Genomic DNA, 22,689 nt, shown 5'->3' with positions numbered 1-22,689 from the left:
ATGAAAGGTCATCATTTCTTTTCACAAAATTATGTGGTAGAAGGCCTATAGCCGGTCAGTCTTATAGGTATGGACCCATGCTAGTAAGAATCATTTCAAGTATATTAGCTGGGAACTGAAGACAGAACTTGTAGTATAATTTGACAGGATTTAGTTTACTTAGGGGTGGAGCAAGAGCCTGGGACTTCCAGAGTTTTGGGGGTTGTAGGGGAAGGGTAACTATATAGCAGCATGCAACTAGAAATTATTTCATGGCATGAATTGTACTAGAATCTCCAGCCCCGGATTTAGAGCTTCAATTCTGCCACTTACCAGCTATATGAATGTAGATAATTCTCTGGGTTTTAGTTTTTTCATCAGTAAAATAAAGAGGTTGAACTATATGATCTAAAAAGTTCCATCCAAATTTGATAATCTCTAAGTCTATAAGTATACACATACCTTCTTTAGTTGGCTTTTCTTTAAGCAAGTGATGATCACATTCTAGTGTTAAAAGATGGATGTGGTTATAATTTTATTCTGTGGGAGAAGCATGGCACTTTTTTGAGAAATGACCATTCATCAAATATCAAAAGCAGGACTGTAGCAAAACAATAAAACCCCAAACTTATTGAGTAGTCTATTAAAAGAAAGCAAACTGTTAAATTAGATAATAAAAAATTATAAAATCATTGCATTAGAAAATGCCTCCAAAAGATTGTTTTCTACAACCTCAAATAAGATTGCATTCATTTAGTACCATCTGAGAAAAAAATCTAACAATAAAGATTCTAAATCATCTGAATAGTTCATCACAGCATCTCACAACACTTAGACTATCTTCTTTACTTTTAATCCAAATTCCCCAAATTCAGAGGTTCTCAATCTTTTTTTCATATCATGAAAACCCTTTGGCAGTCTGAAGAAACAAACAGACTCCTCAGTATAATGTTTTTAAGTACATAAATGAAATACATTGAATTATAAATAAAATTAATTATATAGAAGTACTATTATAGAAATATTTTAAAGGATTCCAAGTTCATGGATCCCAGGCGAAGAATATCTCTTTTAATTTCAATTTAGATCTCATTTTCTCTCTTTTTTCTGTCCTAAGTAAAGGTATGGAGATTAGCTGACTGTCTTCCTTCTATAACTTTGCTGATATCTTTAAATATTATGATTTGATTGCTCTATAAACATCTTTTCCCAATTTTTCTAGCTTCTTTGCATAACTCTATGGAGATAAAGAATAGTTTGTATTATGTTGCCATAAGAAATTCCTTAAATTAGAAATCAGTTCCTTAGATTCTAACCTCCACTCTTGCCACTTACTAGTTATGTGACCTTAAACAAGACACTTCATCTTTTGGTCTCAGATTATTCCTATAAAATGGATGAACTCTACGGTTCTAGGGCAGCTCTGGATGGTAGAGCATTTTAGCCTGTTCAATGTTTTTGTTTTCATAACTTTTTTATGGTTTTAATGTAGCTCAAATTATAAAGCCTCAAAATGAACACTGTACTCTATACTAAAAGTTGGATTAATACTAAATTTAGTGGCAGAATCTGAGGATTCTATTGGGCTATAGTAGAATGACATATCTGGAAGTGGATTCTAAAGCCACATGGCAAGGTGAAAATTTGTTAACTCTCATGAAGTCAAAATTACTCTCTCTCTGCAATAGGTTTCCTAGATAAAAAAAAGCCTTTAATACCTTCAAACACTGTAGGAAAGCCAACTCCACAAGTCTGATCTGAATCTATGAATTGCCTCTAATTTGGTTGGACTCTGGACTGAGCTTTGGCTGGGAGCTACTATTGGGCCTCTTTTCTCTACCACTCCATCCACCATTTTCTTCCCCTTCCCCAAGTAAGGTAAGGTATGCCAGGAAAGAGGCAGCAGCAAGCTTATTTTGTCCACAATGACTCCTTTGTCTTTTTTTTTTGTCCCTATTCTATCAGGCATAGAGTCAGACATCTCCACCAACATCACCACTGTCAGCCTTATCATGAGTTCAATTCAATAAGGATCTATTAGGTGCTAGGTATTGAGGATAGAAAGAGAAAAGTGATTCATTTTCTTAATCTACACAGTGCACAAATGAAAATAGTAAATGGATTTTTAGTACATGCATCTTATGTAGAGTTCATGTTGAGATGAAACACATTATTTCATATTTAAAATAGTATTACAACATGTTAGTCAAGTTCTTTATTATCTATGTATTTATGACTTAATTCATTTTTTGTGAAAGTTACTGGCCTTACAAATATTTGTCAAGTTTCCAGATTTCTGCTAGGTTAAAAAAAATAGAGAATCATAGAATCACAGAAATGACCTTAGAGGCTATCTAGTTCATCATCCTACTTGAGGTAGGAATACTCTATAGAATAGCCTCAATTCGGGGCAGCTAGTTGATGTAGTGAATAGAGCACCAGCCCTGAAGTCAGGAGGACCTGAATTCAAATCTGACCTCAGACACTTAACACTTCCTGACTACGTGACCCTGGGCAAGTCACTTAACCCCAATTGCCTCAGGAAAACAACAGCAACAACAAAAATAGTCTCAATTCTATAAGCATTTACTATTTATCAGTTGTAATTGAGATTATGCTCAATTAATGGTTATCCATTTTCCACTTGAGGCATTTTTTGTGTAATCTCTAAGTATGAGGAAGTTTGCACATGCACACATATATTAGCATACACATGTGTTAGTAGGACTGAAAAATCAATGAGACATCAATATAGCTGCCCCCAAAGCTATGCAATCTTGCTCTGCATTGAGAAATATAGCTTCCAGGGATAAAGAGATGAGTCTTCTCTGTACTTTAATCAGACCATCTGGAGTGTGATATTCGATTGGGTGCCACAGTTTTCAAAGGTCATTGTTAAAATGGAGAAGGTCCAGAAGAATTCAGCACCAATGATGAAAAGAGTTCAGTTCATGTTATATAAAAAGTAGTTAAAAGGAACATGGGATGTTCAGCTTGGAGAAGAGAATATTGGGGAAGAGAGGGGAGAATTAATAATTGTGCTCTTCAAGTATGTGAAGTGCTGTCATGGAAGAGAGATAAGACTTGTTTTGTTTGGCTTTAAAGGACAGGGCTAGGAGCAATAAGTGGAAGTTGCAAAGAGGAAAATTTAGTCTTGATGTCAGGAAAAATCTTTTAACAAGAGCTTTCCAAAAGCAGAAATGGCTGCCTTGAGAAGTGGTAGTTTCCCTTTCATTGGTGGAAGAGACCAGATGAATATTTAGTAGAGACCAGGTGAATATTTGCTAAGTTTGCCAGAAGGGTGATTTATCTCTGATATGGGTAGACTAGATGGGGCCCCTTTAACTTTCAAATTCTGTGATTCTGTGATTGTGTGCATTTGCACACTTTGCTGTTGAATCATTTCAGTTGCATTCAATTCTTGGTGACCCCATTTTGGTATTTTCTTAGCAAAAATACTGAAGTGGTTTGCCGGTTACTTTTCCATCTCATTTTACAGATGATGAAACTGAGACTCCAAGATTAAGTGACTTGCACAAGTGAGGCCAGATTTAAACTCTAGAAGATAAATCTTCTTGATTCCAAGCCCAGTGTTATATCCATTGCACCACCAGCTGTCAAGTATAGACATGTAGATATTTATGAACAATCTTTGTAGAGATCTTCCAAGTGGAAGCTCCCTCCGGTAATGCAAAGCTGAAATTCCTCTGACTTATAGAATTAGGAGATTTCCTGGGGGATATAGAAAAGTTAAATGATTTCTCCAGTGGGTACTTAGCCAGTATACATCAGATTGAGGATATGAACCTAAGTTTTCCCAATCCAGATCCCCTATCCAATATGACACACTGAATAATAAACATACATTGTATGCAACATGAATGGTTACGTGCATATAGTGTTCATGTGTATTTTTAAGAATGTTTTCATATATATTATATGAAATAGAATTTCTGAATCGGATAATAAGTCTATAAACTAACTGGTTTAAGCAAATCTATTTCTCATATTATTCCAATTATTATTCCTTTCTATGTAACAATATAAATTAAGAAAGCAGGAAACTATCTCTCTCTTTATAGCCTAGAATTTATCTTTATAATTGATTCTGTCATCCCTAAATAATGCTAGCTAAAATCCATATATACCTTAACAAATATTCCCAACTTAATTTATTAAAAGTCACTGTTTATTGCCTTGTTGGGTTATTCTTGAGGATTCCAATGGTAGGGATTTACCATCATGAGCTTGGGTACTATTTAATTTGAATTCAAGATTATCAAGGAAGAATACCAGCATTGCCTTATAATAGTGATATTTATTCTTCTCTAACTCAGATAAGATTTTCACATGAGCTGAAGAATTCTTTTGTACTTTGGGACTCATTTCTTTAGCTTCTTGCATTCACCCAGATAATTTGGAACGTCACTGTCAACACTTAGCATATTGTCACTAACTTCCTTTGCAATGACATGGTCCTTCAGGTTCAAAAAAGGGAAGCATTTTATTTACAGCAGGAAGAAAACAAATAATTCTTGTCAAAAATAATGATTTGTCAATGGGTGATCTTTCCTCAGGAAATCATATAGCTTCAGTGACCAAATCATAATTGTGACCTGGGCAGTTCCCCAATAAGTGTTTGTTCTAGTGTGAGTTCTTTCTACTAAGAAAGACATGATGGTCCTCCTGAAGTTCTCTAAAGTTCCCTGCAGGTGCTACTTTTGATTATACCTCATTAGAGTGCCAGACCTAGAGTTAACAAGACTCATCTTCCTAAGTTCAAATCTAGCCTCAGACACTTTCTAACTGTGTAATCCTGAGCAAGTCATTTAACCCAGTTTGCCTCATTTTCTTCATCTGTTAAATAACTTGGAGAAGGAAAAGGCAAACCATTCCAGTCTCTTTGCCAACACCCACTAAAAGAAGTAATGAAGAGTTGCACATGATTGCACAACAGCATCACAAACTCCCATCACAATTTAAATTGTTACTTTGTTTTGCTTTTAGTTCTCTACATACAGTATCCAGTACTCTTTTCTACAACACTCAGCCAAAAGTTCTTCATTATTCCAGCACCTATCACAGTGCCTGGCACATGGTGGATGCTTAATAAATAGGTTGATCTATTTTACCCTCTTTTACAACTATCAACTAACAGTGGTCCACAAATAAAGGTTTCTCCCAGAAACCCATTCTTTAGTTGAAAGGATTTCTTCAGAAAGCCATTGTCCTAGCTGGAGACATTTGTTTTCCTTGTATCCGATTCAAACACAGAGCCAAACGAGGGACCCACACTACATTTCTCCCTTACACTATGTAGATTCTGACAACTTTTGGCTCCACTAAAGTTTGCCTAATGATCAGAAACACATGGTCCTTCTTACATTCCAAGTATGGCTCTCTCTTTGATGCCAGCTTGTGTAAGAGTGGATTCAATAGTCGAATGTCCTCTCCTCACCTTCAGTACTTGGGCACTGTGCCTTCAGCTCATATGAACATATCTCCCAAACCTAAGGGCTCTTTGGGGCTCTCAAATCTGCTCTCAGTCTCATCCCATTAAGTACTCTCTCAGGTTTGTGTATTTGTCTGAGATTAGTCAAAGTATTAGTCAAAATCCCCAGGACTGCTTCTCTTGGTAGTCACAGAATGAGAGTAAGACAAATCTTTCTCCTCATTTTTCTGATGGGGAAGAGAAGTATTTACAATTCCTACTACATCTTGTGTAGGGGGTGTTTTGGAATTTTAAAAGTGCTTTTCATTATGCCATATATTACAAAGTATTAAAATGTAGTTTTAGAATTCGTTACATGAAAGCAGGAGAAAAATACATTAGTGGCATTATGTTTTTACATGGAAACTTAACAAAAATCCTGCTCTGAGATGAACTGTTTATCAAATGACCTAATTTCATAGTGGGATAAAAATGTAGTCTGTGAAATACATTTTATGAATTAAATCTAAAGTATAATCAGTTTAGAAAAGTATTCATTTTAAGCCTTCGAGATCATTAGCGTCACTGAAAGTCATTATTGTTGTAGTGGAAAAGAGAGGACAGAGAAATAAGAGAAGGCAGAGGTTCACCAAACTATCACTCTTTTAGCTGGCCTACCTTTCATAGGAAATATCTGTGGAAAGACAAAAAATGGGCTCTCCCATTAAAATACTTTTGTTCTCTCCACAAATATTTCATTGAAATATGTAATGAATTGAGTACTGTTCTCTATAAAGATTTACTCAACTTATTCTTTTAAATTTTTGGAGTCTTAAAAGAATAATGTGGTAGATACAGGATTGGAAAACTCCAAGCCTGGTGAGTTCACTGTGTTTAGCTTTGTTCATAAAAAGATATGCCTTTTACTTAGGTACTTCAAACATCCACACTTTCTAACAATAAAGCTTTCCATTCACCAACATGACCCACTCCCTGAGTTACTAGATCATCCTGGGGAGTGACTGTACTGAAAAATATCATGACTGGATAATCAGTTTTCTAGTTTCATTATTGTGTCATTTCAGCCATGTTGAACTCTTTGTTACTCCATTTGGGGTTTTCTTGGCAAAGATATTGGAAAGGTTTGTGAGTTCCTTCTCCAGCTCATTTTACAGATAAGGAAACTGAGGGAAACAGAGTTAAGTGATTTACCCAGGGTCAGTCAGCTAGTTGGTCTGAGTTAAGATTTGAATTCAGGTCTTCCTTACTCCAGGCCTAACACTTTACCAACACACTGCCAACCTGTTCTTTCTAATTTCAGGCCTCTTTAATTAGCCAAGCTGATTCTCAGAAAACATATCTACAAAAGAATCAGTGCTAGATCTGTGCCTTTGCCCACAATTCCCTACAAAGTACAAGGAGTTAATCAGTATAGGAATTTACCAATTTAACTGTATGAAAATACTTCCTAACATAAATGTGATTAGAAGTGTGATTTAGAAAAGTGAACTCTTCTTGGACTCCCATATTTTTTTTTATTCTGGGCCAAACTTAGTTATTATAATTTCACAGAATTCTTTTTTCTTTCTTTCTTTCTTTTATTTATTTATTTTTGCTGCTGCTGTTCTTTCCATTTATACTGTTAGTTATTATGCATGTTATTTTTTTCTGGTCCTGAAAGATGATAGCTGATGTAGTCCGTTAATATTTATTTTTTCATACACATATACTTATATATGTATATATAGAAGCAGACAACATATTGCAGTGGAGAGAGATATACTAGGAATCATGACACCTGGATTTCAAACTTTTGGTTTTGCTGCTGTGTGGGCTAGGACGAGGTACAGTGTTTGAGTTTCAGTCTGTTCATCTATCAAATGAAAACATTGGACCAGATGATCAATGAGGTATTTAAGAATTTTAAAAATGACTATTTGAATATACAAAGAACACAAAAAGACCACATATGAAACAACTTATATACAGTTTGTTGTGTTCATTTCTAGAAAATTAATTTTGGTTTGATCTTATCAAACCCACCTTGCTTTTTCTATGTCCCTTTCTGAATTTCTATTTTCTTCTGTATATTTTGATGCATCATTGACATACTTTTTTCTTTATTATCTACTCAGTGCTCTCTTTTCCTACACAATATAGTCTCCCCCACAATAATCATTTCCCTTATAACAAATAAGTATAATCAGTCAAAGCAAATTCATATATTGATCATGTCTGAAAGTATATATGTATATATAATGTATACACATATATATTATACATGTCTATATTATATATGTATATAAATATATATATGTATAATTCTGAATCTTCTGTTGACCATCTCTCTGCCAAAAAGTGAAGAGAAGCCTAGGTTCATCACCAATATTCTGCTCATTGCATTGATTGATGTTCTTTAGTTTTTCAACTTCCTTTTCTTTTCATATCATTGTAGTTGCTGTAGATTTTCCCCTGTTTCTGCATATTTCTAAGGTATTTTCCAACCCCAACTTTCTATCATTCTCGGGTTCTATTTGAAATTATTGTACTTTTCATTATTTATGAGACATATGGAACTAAGAGAAAAATAATATGCCAATGGCCAGAAGAAATAGTTTCAAATCTGAGCTCTGCAGTTTAATTTTTGAGTAGTGTTGAATAAATCATTTTAATTCTCTGGGTCACAGTTACCTTTACTAACAGGTGGATGTTGATCTAGCTAAATTTTAAGGTCTCTTTTTCTTCTAAACACTATGATCCCTCTTAGGAATTATTGTCAACAATATGTAATATGAGAAAAAAATTTTCTTATCTATTTCTTATTCTTTCTGTTTCATAAGAAGGATAAATCTCTTTATCTGGATATGAAGTTTAGAAACGCTTAATCAATTTAGATAGAATGATCTTTGAAGAATTCTGAAGTCTGTTCTTATGTTTAATACATGGGTAAGTTGTTAAGGGTTTCTTTAAGAGCTTGTCCATAATTAATTCAATATCTCTATTGTAACAGTGGACTTGGAACTGTAGCTTGTAGACTTCACATAAAAACCATATGGAAAGGATTCAGAAATGATTGAGTTGCCTGGAGAGGAAACATTTAGCAGCTTTCTCCTACAGCAAGGTTTAAACCAACATTTTGCGGCATTTCATCACAGAAGTTTGTTACATTATACATTTACATATGTATATATGGGTACAGATTTTGTTTTTCATGAATTCCCAGGGGGTAGACAATTGTGAAAGAATCCTCTTTTTCTGCTTCCAATCTACATGCTTACTTCAGCCAGTAATTAGTTGTGGGATGGTGTAACTAAGAAATGGAGGAACTGCGTCTGAATCAGATTCATCAGCTCTGCTTGTGTGGCCATCAAATAAAATAGCATACAGCTGACTTCGATTCCATGCCACAGTGAAACCTACAGTAGTTTAATAAAACCTGATACCTTTGACTAGGTCATCCATTGTTGGAGGCCAAAGACTTTCTGTGTGGAGACATTTAGAAGTTTTGACACTTGGGACAAGGGGAAAATCACCAATGACACTTCTAAATTAGAACGGTGTGGATGAGCATGTCTTTTTGTGCAAGGACCAAAAAAACTCAAAAAGGGCACCTAAGAAAAACGCTAATTTTTTTTAGTTTTTTTAACCCTTTTTTTCTGTTTTTATTAGATTTTATTAATGAATATATGTGTGATTCATGATCTTTATATTTAAAAACATAGACATTGTCAGTGATTAAAATTGTGTTACTTCCTCATGACAAGGCAAACTGTATTTTACTAGGACTCCAAATACATAGAAAACTTTCCACTGCCTACACTATCTCTTCTATTGGAAGGTTTTTGGAGTTTTATACTCTACAGGATGCTTAATACAAATTTGTTGATTGATTTATGATACACTGGATTGGGGTAGGCTATAAGCATGCAACTTGTGAGACAAACATGAATGATGAGAAAATCAAGTGGTTTGGAGCTGTATATTAGTAGCCCTGAGATTTTAAAATAACAGAAGGAAAACCTCTAATCTATTTCATAGATTTAGTCTAGAGAATTTGTGGGAAAACATGGGCAAGAGTTGTATCTAGGAGAAGGCATATAGAGACTGTAATCTGTAGGGAGTATCCACCCTGATGAAACTGGATATTTCAGAGTTCCAGAGTTGGAAAGTGATTTCTTCTTTGACTTCCCAATTTGATTACTCCCTCTGCCCCGTGTGTGTCCGTCTTTCTCTCCCATATTATATATATATATTTCTATATTCTATATACATAGTTATTTACATATTGCCTATTCTTCTTTAGAATGTATAGTTCCTGAGGGGAGGTATTGTGAATATTTTGTTTATTTTGCATTTCTTTGTGCCTCTTGTGGGTAGCATAGTTCTTGGCATATTGTAGGCATTTATTAAATGTTTGTTAATTTGCTGATTTCAGAAGTTATCTAGTCCAATGCGTACTTAAACATTCCTTTTGTGCTATTCTTGCTAAGTAGGCATCTGAACTCTGCTCAGAGATATCCTGTGCTAATTTCATCCTGTCATAGTCCATTTGGCTTTGAACACTGTGAATTGCTAGGAATTTTTTATTAAACCAAGCTGAAATCTATCTCTCTGTAATTCCTACTCACTGCTCTTAGCTCTGTCCTCTAGCACCATAAAGAACATTCTTGCATTTAAAAACCTTGTAAATATTTGAGGCAGCCATATCTTCTGATCCCTAACCCCTGTGTCCCATTTGGCATACAGAAGGTATTAAGGTAAATATTGGTTGATTGGTAAGCTTTTAAGAACTCTTATGGTGGGGCAGCTAGTTGGTGCAGTGGATAGAGCACCAGCCCTGAAGTCAGGATGATGTGAGTTCAAATCTAGTCTTAGGTACTTAACACTTTCTAGTTGTGTGACCCTGGGCAAGTCACTTAACCCCCAAATGCCTCAGCAAAACAAAACAAAAAAACTCTTATGGGTTTTCAAACCATTCTGTCTTCCCAAAAGCTGATTTGTAGATGCAATTTCTTTTAAGATGGCCTTGCTTGATTTGTAACTAAGTCATAGGATTGTAATGTTTAGTGCTGAAGGAGACATTTGGGATCAAGTTATTTCATTTTACAAGTGAGGAAACTGAGGCTGAGAGCTTAAAGGACTTTCCCAAGTCAAAGGAGATAGGTAGCAGAATCAGGATTTTAACCCAAGTTCTCTAAACCCCCCACAAATATCCAGGCAGAGCCAAAACTGGTTGTCTCCCAGGTTTTTTTCAATCTACGTTTTTCTTCTCATTCATTCTTTTACAACTTCCCTCTCATAGATCTCTTCTTTCCTTTATCATTTTCCTTTCCTTTTCTGTTCCAATTCTCATTTCATCCTTTTCACACATAACCATGCACAAACATATATTAATATCTTCATTTGTATGCATTTGTCATAGAAGTTGGAGGATTAGGAGACGTCTACAATACAAGAAAGAAATAGATTCTATGATATAGTAAGCTCTAGGGACAATTGGGCTCTTCAGCCATGTCTCTGGTCACAAGCAGCCTGTGGCAGCAGAAAATGATGTTATGTCAGAGGAATATGTTACCCAGATTTATCAGTTAGAGGGCAAATGATTGAATTCCTTCTCTGCTTAATAAAGAAGGAGAGGATTCTGGGAACTTTGATAAAGGTTGGGGCATTCAATGGACAGATTGAAAACTTTGGTGGCAAATATATTGCTCTACACATAATAGATTCTCAATAGATGGTGATGATGAATTGTTAAAGCAATAGAAAAAGAATAGTGGGAACAACATGAAATTTGGAAGGATTTTCACTTTCATCAGCATTTTCATTTTAATGGCCACCTTGCCCTTTTTTTTTTAATCAACTAATCAGACACTTACTAGTTGTGTGACCTTAAGCAACTTATTTAACTCTGCTTCAGTTTCTTCATCTGTAAAAAAGCTGGAGAAGGAAATGGCAAACCACTTTAGTGTCCTTGCCAGTTGGGGTCATGAAGAATTGGGCAGGACTGAACCAACTCAACAGCAACAAGAAAAATCATCAAAAATTTCTTAAGGGCCTACTGGGTATCAGATGCCTTAAGAATGAAAAGACGGAAAAGAAACAACTTTTCCCCCAGAGAAAATTATGTTATATCTTTATATCCTAGGAAAAACTAGAACCTACTCTTTCATTGACCATCTTAATCTATCTCCCATACCATAGATCTTTTCTAATTCTCCATCCTCTATAACATGCAAGCAAATGAAGATATTAATATATATTTGTGTGGTTGAGTGTGAAAAGTATGAAGGGAGGAGAGCTGGGACAGAAAAAGAAGGGAAAAGGAAAAAAAGATGAACAAACCCAAGTAAATACCAAATACAAAGTAAATCCAAAACTGGGAAATGGAGAGACACTGACAAATGGGGAGATCATGTAGGCAATTACATCTATCCTGTATAGTAAAATTGATCTCTTAATGGGCATATTATTTAACCTTTCTGAACCTTTGTTTCCTTTTCTTAAAATGAAGATGACAACAATAATATCTACCTCGTAGGATTGTTGTGATCAAATGTGATACTATGTATAAAGGGCTGAATAAAGCTCTTTGCAATGTTAGAATGTTATATACATGCCAGCTATTGTTATCTTGATTTTTTAAAATGATGTACTTACAAAATGGTAAGAAGTTGTGTTCTAATTCCATTTGTCTTTTCCTCCCTCCCTCCCTCCCTCCCTCCCTCCCTTCCTTCCTTCCTTCCTTCCTTCCTTCCTTCCTTCCTTCCTTCCTTCCTTCCTTCCTTCCTTCCTTCCTTCCTTCCTTCCTTCCTTCTTTCCTGCCTTCCTTCCTTCTTTCCTGCCTTCCTTCCTTCCTTTTTTGCATCCTTCCTTTCTTCCCTTCTTCTTTCTTCCCTCATTTCTTCCTTCTTTCTTCCCTCTCTCCTTCCTTCCTTCCTATGACTGATGGCTATCTGGAAAAAGGTTTTGCCTAGTTGGCTTGCTCAATGGACCTTAGGATCACTACTGTAAATCCAATTCTGAATAAAATTCACCTAATCTGATCATGTTATATTGTGAAAGACTGAGAAAAGTTTGTTTTGTGAAATTAAAAATTCACTCAGCACTTATGGATTTGAGTTTGATTACTCTTGGCAGTTGGGACTTCCTGTTTTCAAGATAAAGACAGAGATTTATTAGAAAGATATAGAAACTTTTGTGGGGATATTAAATAGTACTTAGAGAAAACACTTAAATGATTTAACTGTGAACAAATTTGAAACACATGGATAAAGTTTTCTTTAGTGTGCATATGGTTTAAAAATGATTAAAAAGTAAATCATAAAAGGTGTTTGAAGTTTTATGTAACTTGGAAACCTCTGAAAGAAAATAATAAAAAATTTGGGAAGAATTCTAAAAACAAAATGCATTTTAGTATTTAAAATACAAAGCTAGGAAATGTACTAGTTAGGTTAAGTTGCTAAAAGGTTGTTTTAAGTAGTTTTTTCAATCAATGATTGTTGAATAGATTGAATAATAATAACCTTCTTATTAGAGAGAGCAATTAAAGAAAGAAACTATTGTATTTCCATTTGTTTGCATGTATTAAACAATCCATTTACTCAAAAATATTTATTGAATTTTGATTCTATACAAGGGACTGGAACAGATTCAGAAATGATCAAAACATCTTTGATCTCTGATATCCAGGAAATTATTGTAGAGTAGACTCAGGGAACCTTATCTGTTGTCACATGAGTTTAAAAAAGTTAATCTTGTAAGAATTTCATCTAAAAAAAGTTGTTTTGTTTTTTTTTTTACAAAATTACCATCTCAGTGTGAGTATAAAGTCAACAGAGTGACATGACACCCCAAAAAGCTAGTGTGATTTTAATTTGAATTAAAAGAGGCTTGATATCTTCAGCATAGGAGGTGAATACTTTTCTTAAATATGTCTAAGATGTATTGAATATTTGTGATTATTATATAAGAAATCTCTTGTCATAGAGAGTTTGAATTACCTAGTTTCTAGGGCTTTCTGGGCTTTCTTTTTTCCCACCTTGGAGAATGTTATTTCTAGAGAAGCTACTTTTGCATGATAGGGGCTATTAAGACCAGCATTATTCTTACTTTCTGATCCTGACTTCACAAAATTTAACTTGATATTGCAATTAAGAAAGTTACTAGTGTAGTTTTAATGTAGTATTGTGGTTGTCTTGCGTGATTGAGTAGTGTAGTAACTAGAGAACTGGCCTCATAGTTAGGAAGATTTACATTCAAATTCTGCCTTTAATGCATGTTGGCTGTGTGACTCTGAGCAAGTCACTTGCTTCTTACTGCTCTAGGCAACTCTCTAATTCACTAAAACCATGATGTAGAGAAGATGGCAACCTGTATTAATCAAGGGAGTTTGATCATTTGGGAAGTCTATAGACAAGTGAAATCAGGGGTCCAATATATATTCCTATCATTGCCCAAGTAGGTAGACTAAATATCGTTAGTTCTTTCAAGATACTCTCTGAAAACCATGTTTTGTGTTTACTGGTATTCTTCCTAAACTCCTACTTAAATATAACATAATGCACTGGATCACAGAACTAGAGGAGAAAGGGATTTCAGAAGCCATGATGTCTAGGAAGTTAAATTTATAGTCACACAAAATAAAAATCTTTAATAAAAAAAGAAAAAAAAAGATTACTGAACAACTATTGCCTAATTCATTCTGGATGCAATATTTTTTTTGACACTGACTTTTTTTGGCTACCATGCCTCACTGTTTTTTTTTTCACATTGACTGTAGTCTACTATAGTCCCCTAAACTCTTCACTTCTTTTTAGCATGAATTGCTTTCTAGCCATCTTCTCTAAAGGGTACTAGTGAAATAGATTTTTATTTAAATACAAGTGCTGGATGTTATCCTGATCACATTTTATTGTACTTTTCCAAGCCATTTTTCTCACACATTGAAGCCTTTTTGGAACCCAATTTTGCCTTCCACTATACTAATTATTCATTCCAGTTTCCTATCATTTGCAATTTGACAAACATGTCATTAAATGAAGTCATTGCTAAAAATGCTGAATAGAATAAGTCTAAACATTGACCTCCTTAGCAAAACTAGGAATTTCCATCCCTGTTAATATTGATTTCTCAATCAATACCCTTAGAGTCTGATAAGTCAATCAGTTCTTAAACAATATAATTATACTGTTAATTAGTTAATTTTGTATCTATTTGTCCACAAAGATATATGAAGGATTTTTTCATGTTTTAAAAAAATTCTGCCTTTGATGTTCCCAGAATTTCCCTGACTTATTATTTTATAAAATCTTGTGCAACAAAATTAATCTGGCATGACCTGATTTTTAAAAAAATAATCCCTGTGATATTTATTTCTGTGCAAATGCTCAAAAGTCCATTATCCTGTGACAGCTTCTCATAGTAGGACCATTCTTTTGCTTCTTTTCAAACCTTAAGCAGATGTTTCTAAAAATTAGACATATACTATTATGCCATGAGATCGCCAAGGATAATGACAACTAACTTGATTTACATATAACATACTGTGGCACTATTTGAGAAGTGCAGAAGCTGAGACCAATATACAGTATCAATAAGATGCTCTTTGACGTAAAGAGCAATGATAGTTTTGAATGTCTTCTTTCCCATCAAGAACTTTCAGAAAGTCTCATTCTATTTGTTTCTCTGCTTGCACATACCCTCTTAATTAAATGACTCAATCCTGCTGTGTTTACTTTTTACCTCAGTGATTTCTTTGATTAGCTCAGGGTCTGTAGCATGGGTTGTCCTTAAAGAACCAATGCTGACTTGCTACTTTTTCAAGTATACATACATCATCTGTTTAATAGTTCTAACACTTCTCTATTCTAGACATTTTCCCAGGGAACAATAGTTTGAAGAATCCACTGCCTTTTTTCTGTTTCATTTTTGTTTTTGTAGCCCATATTGTCTAACATAGTATTTAGTACATAATAGGCACTTAATAAATATTTGTTGATTGAATGGTTCATCTTTTTGTAAATAATTCTAGAAGCTGTGGAGCAATACAATAATAATAATGATAATAATAATAAATATTTAGATATAGCTTTAAGGTTTGCAAAGTATTTTCCAAATATAACCTCATTTGAACTTTATAACAATCTTGGAAGATGGGTGCCATTATTATTCCAATTTTATGGATGAGAAAAGTTGGATAGACAGGGTGACTTTCCTAAAGTCACACAGATAAATGTCTGAGTCTGGATTTGAACTCAGTTCTTCCTAACTCCACTTTCTCCTCAGTATTGCCTACCTGCCTCAGTCCTCTTATACTAATATAAGTATATAAGTATAAAGTGTGCATCAGATTCCCAAAAATTCTTAAGATTTTCCTAACAAAACAAAACAATTCCTAGAAAAATAAAGGTGGTTACTTATTTTGTTGTAGTTAATATCCTCTAAATTCTTCCTATTATTAAACAAAAATTCTGCATCAAGATGCCTTTTTCATTTCACATGACACTATGTCCCAGGATTATGGATATAAAGCTGGGAGGAACTTTTTGGAGACCATCTAGTCAGGGTTCTCATTCTGCATGAGAACAACTAAATAGCTTTTTGCCCAAAACTGCATTAGTTTTGAAAAAAGAGGTTTTCCTGAATGTTTTGTGATGTCATTTATGCCTTTTATCTCCCAAGAACCTTTAAATAGTAATTTCAATGGAAAGGAATGTCACTTGTTGTTGAGGTCAATCAAACTTTACTTTATTAGAGGTTTTCTTCTTGCCAAAGTCGTCCAGTTAGGAGTTCAAAAACTCAATAAGATTTGGCAGCTGAATTCTTCTTGGACCGTTTTGACTGCCTAAAACATCTGTTTGTACACTGTGCTTATTATTAGTATGAAACAAGAACTGTCAATATTGGAAATTCATCTGATTATTCACCTGGGCAATAGGCATCTTTGATGAGTTAGAATATTGATTATTTTCTAAATTTATTTTCTTTTGGAAAATGTATTATTTGGGGGGGAATTACCATTTTTCTGATGACTACCAATTTTTTTTATTCCGATGAAATTATTTTGGTCAGAGGACTAGAAAACTAATGAGGCAGCTTGGAGAAGCAGTGGCTATATCATTAGATATCCTGAATTCAAATCCAGATTCAGGGAGATACTACTGCTAGCAGTAGCTTTAACCTTTTTGTGCCACAATTTCCTCATCTGTAAAAAAAAAAAAAAAAGGATGATAATGGCATTTATTATGTTATCCCTCTCCCCAGCTATATTGTAGGGGTAAAATGAGATATTTGTAAAGTGTTTTGTAAACCTTAAAGTACCATGAAATACTACTATTATTATTATTATTTATTATATTTTCACTACCAGGTTTCTCATAAAGGTGATATAGCTAATCATAAGAGTATATTATTTTATGAAATGGTAATTAATTGCCTTCTAGAACACTTAGTATGCTGCAATAACAGATTGTGTTATCACTCATCCAAAAGCCAGTCTAGTTCAGTGTGGGAAAAATATCATCTTCAGAAGGCTGATGATTTGTTTTGGTCAGAGCAAATTATGAAAACTACCTATTGAGGTAAGGACCTTTGGTGGCAGAGAATATACCCCAAATCAGTGCAATTACTGATCTTTTAGGAAATTAGAATCTTAAAAAAAAATTAACATTTCAGTGAAAAAATCCTGCAACTGAGAGGATAGTTGCATGACCTTCATTTGCTAATTTGCACACACTAGATTCTTTATGAAGCCTCCTAGGAATGAAGTAACACACACATCCTTTGGACATTCTCTAAAATACTCATATTCTCCTCTATTGTTGCTAATTGTTTGGACTTTTTAAAGAGATGATTTCCACTGGATGTTGTATCTATTGTGTTTTGATGGTTAGATTTTTCTGATTACATTGCATTTTTTCTCATGGTCAAATTCTATAAAGTTAACTCAGTTGAAAATGTTTCCCCAACTTGACTTTTTTTTTTGTCCTCAAGGAGTTGACATTTTAATGATTGAAATAATTCATATATATATATATATATACATATATATGTATGTATATACAAAACAGGTACAAATACACAGTATAGAGGGGAAGGCATTAATCACTGAGGGGATGGAAAAAGGTCTCATGCTGGAAGCACCACTTTAACAGAATCTGAAAGGAAACAAGGGTTTCCAAGGGGCATGGGTGAGGAGATAGCATATTCCAGGAATGGGAAGCTGTCAGTGAAAGGAGTATGTATAAGAGATAGTGAGAAGACCCATTTTGGTTATTGGAATAATATAATATATGTGTACCCATATATTATAAATAACATACTTGTATATTAAAAATTAAAATGTAATTAAAACTGCATCCTCTAATACTGGATTCAAAACAAACAAACAGAAAAACCTCTTAGAAATCTGAAGTGATCAGGATTTAAAGGAATCTTTAAAAATATTATTAAGCATTTTATTTTGAGGGGGAAAAGCTACTTATTTAGAATAATTTCATCCTAAATTTTTACAGAAAAAGAAATAATTTTGGACATTTTACTCAAATTTGAATTAATTTTGATTAGATAGTGACTTGTCCTGTGACTTCCATGGAATAGAGCTTTCTAGGGTGAGGAAAGGATCATTCCTAATGTAAGCTGATAATTTTTCTGAAACTTAGGCATTTTCCAGGTTAGCAAAATCAATCACAGGAGGGACCCTAAACTTATGTTTTTCTGATCTTGAAGGTAGTTCTCCATCCACTACCTCACAATTTTTCCTTTAAATACTGCTACATTTTCCTAAATTTTCCAATTTTATTGTATCAGGTAAAACTCAAAGGGGTGGAGAAATGTAGGGAGAGAAGGGAGGGATGCCCTGATAAATACCTGCATCATGACTTCATCTTTAAAACAAAGACATTAAAAATGATGTAGATGTTATGTTATATGTTTGTGCTGTGTGTTACCAATTTGACAGTTTTGTTTGGTGTGAAACCAAAAGAACTCAGGCACTGAGTGATGGCTTCAGGTATGAATCACCTAGAAACTATAAACAAACAGATTAAAGAATTTCTTAATGAAGGGATATCTTAAGATATTGTTATTTAGCCAAAAAGGGGGAAAAGTAAAGATGCGTTAAGGGCAATGTGACTAAGGATTTATGTTGTGTCGTCTGGAAGGTCAGAAGCTCAAGGATGTGGACCAATATAATTAAAATAAAAACCAAGCAATATCTAAGTATGGTTGGATTTCTAATGGATTGTACTATATATGGTAGATCTGTACTGTACATTGAGCATTAACTCTTCTCAAATAATCTGTATTGTCCTTATTGGGTTCAAATTTGGGGAGGGAGAGGACGCAAAGTAGAAAATATTTTAGAATATCTATGATTTCTAGCAGAAATTTTTGTTTACTCTATTCTATTTGACATTTATGCTGAGAAAGGTAGTGAGAGTGTTATTTATCCTTCTTGTCAAATGTTTTTCCTTGATGTTTCCTGGGAGTTTATCTGCAAACATAGCTCCAAATTTTGTGACTAAGCAGAGACACCATACTGCTGTGTTATCAAAACCTCAATGCTATGTTTTTATGTTCTGTCTCTTTTTTAAGAAAAGGAAGTGCCAAACAAACCTTTGCGAGTTCGAGTCCGGTCTTCAGATGACAAACTCTCTGTTCAGTGGAAAGCACCACGTGCATCTGGCATAAAAAGTCCACGTAGGTCCCAAGGTTTTCTCCTGGGCTATGGAGAAAGTGGCAGGAAGATGAATTATGTTCCTCTAACAAGGGATGAAAGAGCACATGAAATTAAAAAACTAGGTAAGTATAGTTATAGCATGTCTATATAATTGATCAATATTGATTGATGATCTTTCTTCTATTATTCAGGAACTGGTTTATTTCAAGCAATAATCAGTAATGGGAATAACTAAAGATGCTTTTAAACATTAAAATTATACTGAATAATAAAATCTTTCTTTTCTTATCCAATTAATTTTTATATATTATATTTACTCACATTTCCCACATCCACACACATTTTTATCACATTTTTAGAATAATGACAACAATAAATAAAATCCAAGAAAAATATTTCGGTTTCATAAATTCCCTTTCATTTCATGTATATTTATTTTTCTTTCTTTTAAATAACAATCACTTTACCACAAAATGCTTTTCTATTAGGAATTAATTTTTATCCTTATTAGGGCAAATGTCTACCAGAGAAAGAAGATACTTTCACATTCTTACTACTCATTTATTTTATAGGTCCTTACCTCTAATCTCTGACCCCAACACTAGACTGAAAAATTGTCTCTCAGAGGTCACCAGTGATCTATCTCCTGATTCAGTGATCTTCTCTCTAGTTTACCCTTCTGCTTTATAGCCTTTCAGCCAATCAATAAACATTTAGTAGGCACTTGCAGTGTGCCAGGAACTGTGCTAAATGTTGAATGCACTTGACACCATTCATCTTTTTGTTATTCACTTCTTTGATTTCTGTCAGTATCGCACTTTCTTGATTTTCTTCCTCTTTCTGGAACCAATCCTTCTTTTTTTTTTGATCTGGTATTTCTTTCTGATCCCTGAATACTGATTTTCATTAGGGTTTTGTACATGGCCTTCTTCTGCTTCTTCTGTTGTCTCTCTAGCCACTTTACTATTACCATTCTCATCTACTTCCACAGCTTCAACTATAATTTCTATGTAGATGAATTCCAGATATCTCTGAGCTCCAGACTCTAATTTCTGATCACTTACTGGATATATTTGCCAGGACGTCTTGTGGCCCCTCTGAGTTAGAGTGCCCAAAGGTAGTATTTACCATTTACCATGTTTTCACTAATCTGCTTCTAATTTTCCTCCCATTTCCTAATAGTATCATTATTGACTTGTTTCTATGTTGAAACAATGGTGTTATCTAATTCCTTTTTTGCCTCATATCCCACAAGTAGTCATTTGTCTAATCTTGTCAAACCTTCTATGATAGTTATCAATATGTTTCTTTCTGACCATTACCATTACCATCACTCTAGATTAAACCCAAATTATTTCCTAATTAGTCCTTGAATCCCCTGTATCTCCATTATTTGATTTGTATTTCACTCCATTGCAAGATTACTCTTTCTTATGTTCAATTCTGATCTTGATCTGTATTTGGTTGGACTGGCAAATTCACCATGTTATTTTATTCTTTCATAGATCTTGGGCACACAATGAAAATAGATAATGATCTGATCCTAGAATAAATAGAAGAAAGAAAGTTGAGAGGATTACATTTTACAAGTGGGAATATCCACATAAATAGAGGATAGTGCCTGAATCTGTGATTTTATTCCTATAGAGAACTTCTAGGGGAGGAAAGTTTTATCAGTGTAGACCTATATCTTCTCTATAACTTGTAACCTTTTACATTTGCCTGGATCACCGACTGGTCGTGACTTATCCAAAGTGACAGTCAATATATCATAGGTAGGACTTGAAGCCACAGCTTTCTGACTTTGAAGCTTGCTTTCTTAGCTTCTACAGGATACTTCTTACACAAATAGAGACAGAGCTTCACTCGACCTTCAAATCCTTCTATTTGCAATGGGAAAAGGGTTGCAGAAATGTCTTTTTGTTTTCTTGGTAGCCTCTGAGTCGGTGTATGTGGTCTCCTTGCAGTCTATGAACTCTCAGGGACAGAGCCAGCCTGTATATAGGGCTGCTTTGACAAAGAGAAAAACTGAAGGTAAGTTTTTGTAAGTTCTTTTTGGTTGATCTGCAGATTGTTACATGTGATAGGTTTGGTGCTTATAAGATGGTTGTGTCCTAATAAATAAAAGTCAAATGCAGAGAAACCTAGGCATCTTTTTAAAAAATTAGTATTTATTTCCCTTTTAGTCATACGTTGGCTTGGTTTTGGTGGTGACCCTATTTCTGAAATACAGTTCACTTACATGCCTCAAATAGGAAGGGATCATTAAATGATATATAAGGTCAATTGCAACATACTTATTCTAACTAAAGTTTCACTGCAGATTCCACAGAAATGATTCATAGTCACAGCAACTCTGAACAATATGAAGGATTGATGAACAGATGTGTAGAGATGACTGAATGAGATAAGATCTATACATTTGGTCTTTTGTTAGTAATCACCTATATGTATATAGAAAAATGTTAGCATACTAAAGTATGCAAAGCAATTAATGACTCATGCAATGGCTCATGGCCAGTAGCCATATCTGTGTTTGACTATATATATATATATATATATATATATATATATATATATATACATACACACACACACACACACACACACATCTGTGTTTGTTTGAAATTTGTTTACAAAATTATTGTAGAATGTTTTAAGAAAAGCAAATTGCAACTTTGAGTCACAGGCAAACCCAGACACTCCAGATTTGAGAACTGTCACTTATTCTTTATATTAGGAGAGTTTTCGTCAGCCCTCCTCCCTTACCAGTATTTTGATTTGTAGTTATTCCTGATGGTAATTTTTCTCTTTTTGGGGGATATAAACCCATGATTTCATGTAGGGAATGCATGAGTAAACTCTCTCTTCTAATGTAGGTCAACAACCATTCTACAAGTTATAGGTTTAGAGAGCTGCTTGGGACACTGAAATATTAAATTAGTTGCCCATGGCCACATATCTAGCATGTATCAGAGGCAGGACTTAAACCTAGAGCTTCCTGAAATCAGAAGCCAGTTTTCTATCCTCTATTCCATGCTACCTAATAAATTATGCATCTTTTTTTCTGGGCTATTATTCAAGGAAAAAATAATTCTCATAATTTTCTCTTTTAACTCAAAAATTAAAATCAATAACTGTCAAGCTAGAGATTTATTTTGGCTTATATTTTCCGTTGATTGCACAGATAATTGTTTAAGTTTTCACTCAATCTCACTTAAAATGTAAGACTGCTCTCCCTCCCTTCCTTCCTTCCTTCCTTCCTTCCTTTCTTCCTTCCTTGCTTTCTTCCTTTCTTCCTTCTTTCCTTCCTTTTCACCTTTCCTCAACATTAGTCAATGGGCTGTATTCAATAATGATTTTTCAGAGAATTCCTAGATTTTGCTATAATTGCTTTGTTTTGTCATTTCAGAGGAGGATGAGCTAGAAGAGCCTGAAGACATAAGTGTTCGAGTTATGTCATCTCAGTCAGTTCTTGTTGCCTGGCTGGATCCTCTCTTAGAAAAACAGAAGAGGGCAGTTGCATCTAGGTATTCTCACTTATTTTATTGGGTTTTATTCATTGACAGCCATTGAGTGTGATGAAAGAGACTGCTCAAAC

General features: G+C 34.2%; 1 protein-coding gene across 4 annotated transcripts in view; it reads left to right on the top strand.

The window, feature by feature from the left end:
• Positions 1-22,689, top strand: part of FNDC1 (fibronectin type III domain containing 1) — a 119,051-nt gene that overhangs the window by 46,046 nt on the left and 50,316 nt on the right. For 3 of the 4 annotated variants that reach the window (XM_023503317.2, XM_023503315.2, XM_031937546.1), the window contains 3 exons: positions 19,004-19,210; positions 21,024-21,122; positions 22,501-22,618. In XM_023503317.2, coding sequence (XP_023359085.1) covers positions 19,004-19,210; positions 21,024-21,122; positions 22,501-22,618 — 424 coding nt within the window. The remainder of the gene's footprint in view (positions 1-19,003; positions 19,211-21,023; positions 21,123-22,500; positions 22,619-22,689) is intronic. The other variant, XM_031937545.1, reaches the window with a different exon arrangement.

Source organism: Sarcophilus harrisii, chromosome 4 (assembly GCF_902635505.1).
Source record: "Sarcophilus harrisii chromosome 4, mSarHar1.11, whole genome shotgun sequence".
In the NCBI taxonomy this organism is placed as follows: domain Eukaryota; kingdom Metazoa; phylum Chordata; class Mammalia; order Dasyuromorphia; family Dasyuridae; genus Sarcophilus; species Sarcophilus harrisii.
This window is presented reverse-complemented; position numbering and strand designations above follow the sequence as displayed.